The 3159-nt window shown below is 34.0% G+C and overlaps 1 protein-coding gene across 1 annotated transcript; it reads right to left on the bottom strand.

Moving 5' to 3' along the window:
* Positions 1-1601: 1601 nt before the first annotated feature.
* On the bottom strand, positions 1602-2110 carry LOC132716559 (uncharacterized; the record flags this gene model as incomplete). The annotated part of the gene is made up of 1 exon (XM_060699857.1): positions 1602-2110. A coding segment is annotated over one exon (509 nt), but the record flags the coding sequence as incomplete, so codon positions are not given.
* Positions 2111-3159: the final 1049 nt, after the last annotated feature.

Raw genomic sequence — 3159 nt, 5'->3', positions numbered from 1 at the left:
GTTGATTTCCAGCTGTTACAATTTACACCTTCAAGGCAATGGGCACAATAACAGCTAGTTTCCCTAGTTAAAATATTTGTATCTTGGCAGACAGTGGCATGAATCTTCATGGTCCCTGCGACAGGTTGCAGTTTAGTTTGGCTTAATTCTTTATCTTTTTGTTGACAAACTTTAGAATCAACGAAACGAAATGCCACATTTTTCATATTTGAGGAAAGAGCCCAATCATAAAAATCTTTAGCATCCTGTATAATTGCTTTTCCTGATCTAATATTTTCATCCGCAAGTCTCTTGCAGCTTCCACCTAACCCGTCGCAGGGCCCCTTTCCATGCCCGCTCTCCCAATAATTCCATCTTGCCCATACTCCGAATTTTTGCTTGTGATTTTCTATCAAGTTAAATATGTACCTGTTTCGATACTGGCTCGATGCAGATTCGCTCCAATAATGTAGTGTATGAAGGTCCTTGTCAATCTTCATCAACTCTGGCATTAAATCTTCAATGAATGCCACAACTGTTGCAGCCTTGTGCGATATTTCGTCTGATATTGTTACAAAACTTTTGTGAGTTAATTCACCGGATTCTGTTTTAAAGTAGACTACCATTGGATGTATTGTTACTGACGTTTGATTAAAATAAGCGCTCTGAACCTCTTCTATGGATCGGCATGAGTAATTTTCTGCAAAGTCAATTTGGATTATCATATGGTGTTCAGGTAAGTTTGATTTCAGAGATCTCATTTGTTCATATTGATTTTTTATTCTGTCTATGTGCTCTCGAAATTCTTTCATTTGTGTTTCAGCATGCTTAATATATTTATCTTTCTCCATATTGACTTCTACAATTCTAGTTACAGACTTTTTCTTGCCTCTGTCCTCGACTTCTACTCTTTTTCACTGGCTGACAGACACCATGTCATCTAAATCCTTCATCATTGTTTCAGTACTTGGCATGTTCTCAACAGCTTTCTCGGGATTGGCTGCAACATTCATTCCTGCTTTTTTCAAAACTTTCAATGTAAGTGCAGCATTTTGATGCTTCGTGCACAAGCATGACAGTCTGCTAGTAAATGCAGTTTTTAGAATGTAGTCTGGTCGACATCTACAAAAAGATGCAAATGAAAGGGAAGACCCAAAATGTTCAGTCTTGTATTTCATATATAGATTTCCTAAATAATCGGTTAAAACATGACTCTGTACCTTTACACCCTTTTAAAGTCGTTTTGCGTCGTTTTTTTCCGGGCAAAGTACGGCTGTTGTCTTCACGCTTTAAGAAATCTACGACTTTCTTACTTTGCTGCTTAATCTTTGTTCTTCTTATGGCTTTTTCAACTAGGTACTTTTTGTTTTCACTTTTACCAAGCTTGTGTCGGCACAATCCAGTTTTATCAGCAAGTGCTTTTATGCATTTGTACTTTTTTATCATTCTGCCCGATACTATACGATGTACAGCTGTCATTTTCCCCTTTGGTGTTTGTTTTCTTGATTCAGCGATTTCTCTAATTAGTGCATTTCCTGTGAGAAGTGTCTTCCTCAACTTAGTTTTCTGTTCTTCGCTTAGATTTGCCTCTTTCATTATTTGTTCAGTTTGCTTGCTTGGTGTCAGTTTTTTTCTTTGCTTTTGTTGAGTTTCTGCTTCATTCTTTGCATGTTTCTTTGAGTGGTCTTGACTTTCGTTAATAGTTTCTTTCTTTCTTGTTCTAATAATCTTATTATAGAAAAAACATCGGACATGTCACGTTTCCATCTTTTGATTGCTCCTTTCCTTTTACCTTCACTACGATTTCCAAAGTCAAGTCTCACCCTTAATCTGCCTCTGTAAGAGGAAGGTCCTGGTTCATTGTTTTCATTTGCACTTTCAAAGCTGCCGATACTGTTCTGAGAACTCTTCCTTGACCGTTGCTGTCGTTTCCTTTCATAGAACTTACGCAAGTTATTTCGGTTTCTCTGGCGACGTTTCTTTTTATCATTTTCAGATAACTCTGCAGTTGGAACATAACTTCTGTTCTTTCTGTCTCTTTCTTGTCGTAAATATTCATCTTTATTCTTTTGCTTTTGCCTTTCTCTGTACGCACGTTGAATTTCGGCTCTGCTTTTGGCCATAACTTTGCCTAAAATAAAGAAAAAAACATAAAACAGTAAATAAAATTTCCGTTACATTTTTTTTAAAAATTTCCGTTACCAAGTTTTTTTCTTTCCATTTTTTAAATCGTTGATTAATTTATACTTGATTAAAATGTTTTAATAAATGTTTAAGTAGATAAAAACTAAGAAGTGAAAAAACATGCATTCTTGTTAAAAAAAACAACATTTTCACTGAAATAATGGGATCGTTTTCACATGAAATTTACAAGACAGCGTAAAATACGTATTTTTTGTTAAATATATTTGGATTTTATTTTTTGAATTACCAGTATGTTCCATCCAAAAGACATACTTGCGTTTAGAATATGTTTTAACGAGAAAGAAAACAAATTAGTTATGTGTTAAATGCTCCAAAACTTCATAATGTTTATAAAATTTCCGATACAAAAACATCACGGAAATTTTGTAACACTGACAAGGTCATTCTCAAAAATTTACAGACATTTTCCAGCTTTTACATTTATAGAGTAAAACTGTAGCTCTATCAACGTGTGCTTGCTGAAGAAAAGTCAAAGACATATATAGTTATCTTCTTTTAATATCAGAATGAAAAAAACACACTTACCTTATCTTCTAAAAATCCAACATATATCGATCTTTATTTAGGAAATAGATATCAATTCTGAGTGCATTGTTGTAGAATAATGCACGGTTTGAGTTCAAATGCGTAGTAATATAATCACGAAGGCCGATAGGCCTGAGTGATTAATTACAAAGCATTTGAACGAAAAACGTGCATTATTATACAATAATGCACTCAGAATTGATATCTATTTCCATTCTAATACGTCAAGAAAAAATATAATTTTTATTATAACGTTGGACTTTATGTTTGGTGGTTGAATTTGTTTTCGCCTCAGAGTTTCCAATAGAAACGTTCTTTAGAGACCGTTCCAGTGGGTTGAAAAAAAACTGTTAAATCTACCGTTTGTAGAAACATTTTGAAAATAACGAATTTTGAAAACGTTGATACAACTTTGTTTGTTTATTTATTTCAGTTTATAATTTTCCAAGT

This window comes from Ruditapes philippinarum, unplaced genomic scaffold (genome assembly GCF_026571515.1).
Source record: "Ruditapes philippinarum isolate M1 unplaced genomic scaffold, ASM2657151v2 ctg2970_1_1_1_1, whole genome shotgun sequence".
Taxonomy (NCBI): Eukaryota; Metazoa; Mollusca; class Bivalvia; order Venerida; family Veneridae; genus Ruditapes; species Ruditapes philippinarum.
Note: the sequence above shows the minus strand (reverse complement) of the source record. Positions and strands in the feature narration are given on the sequence as shown.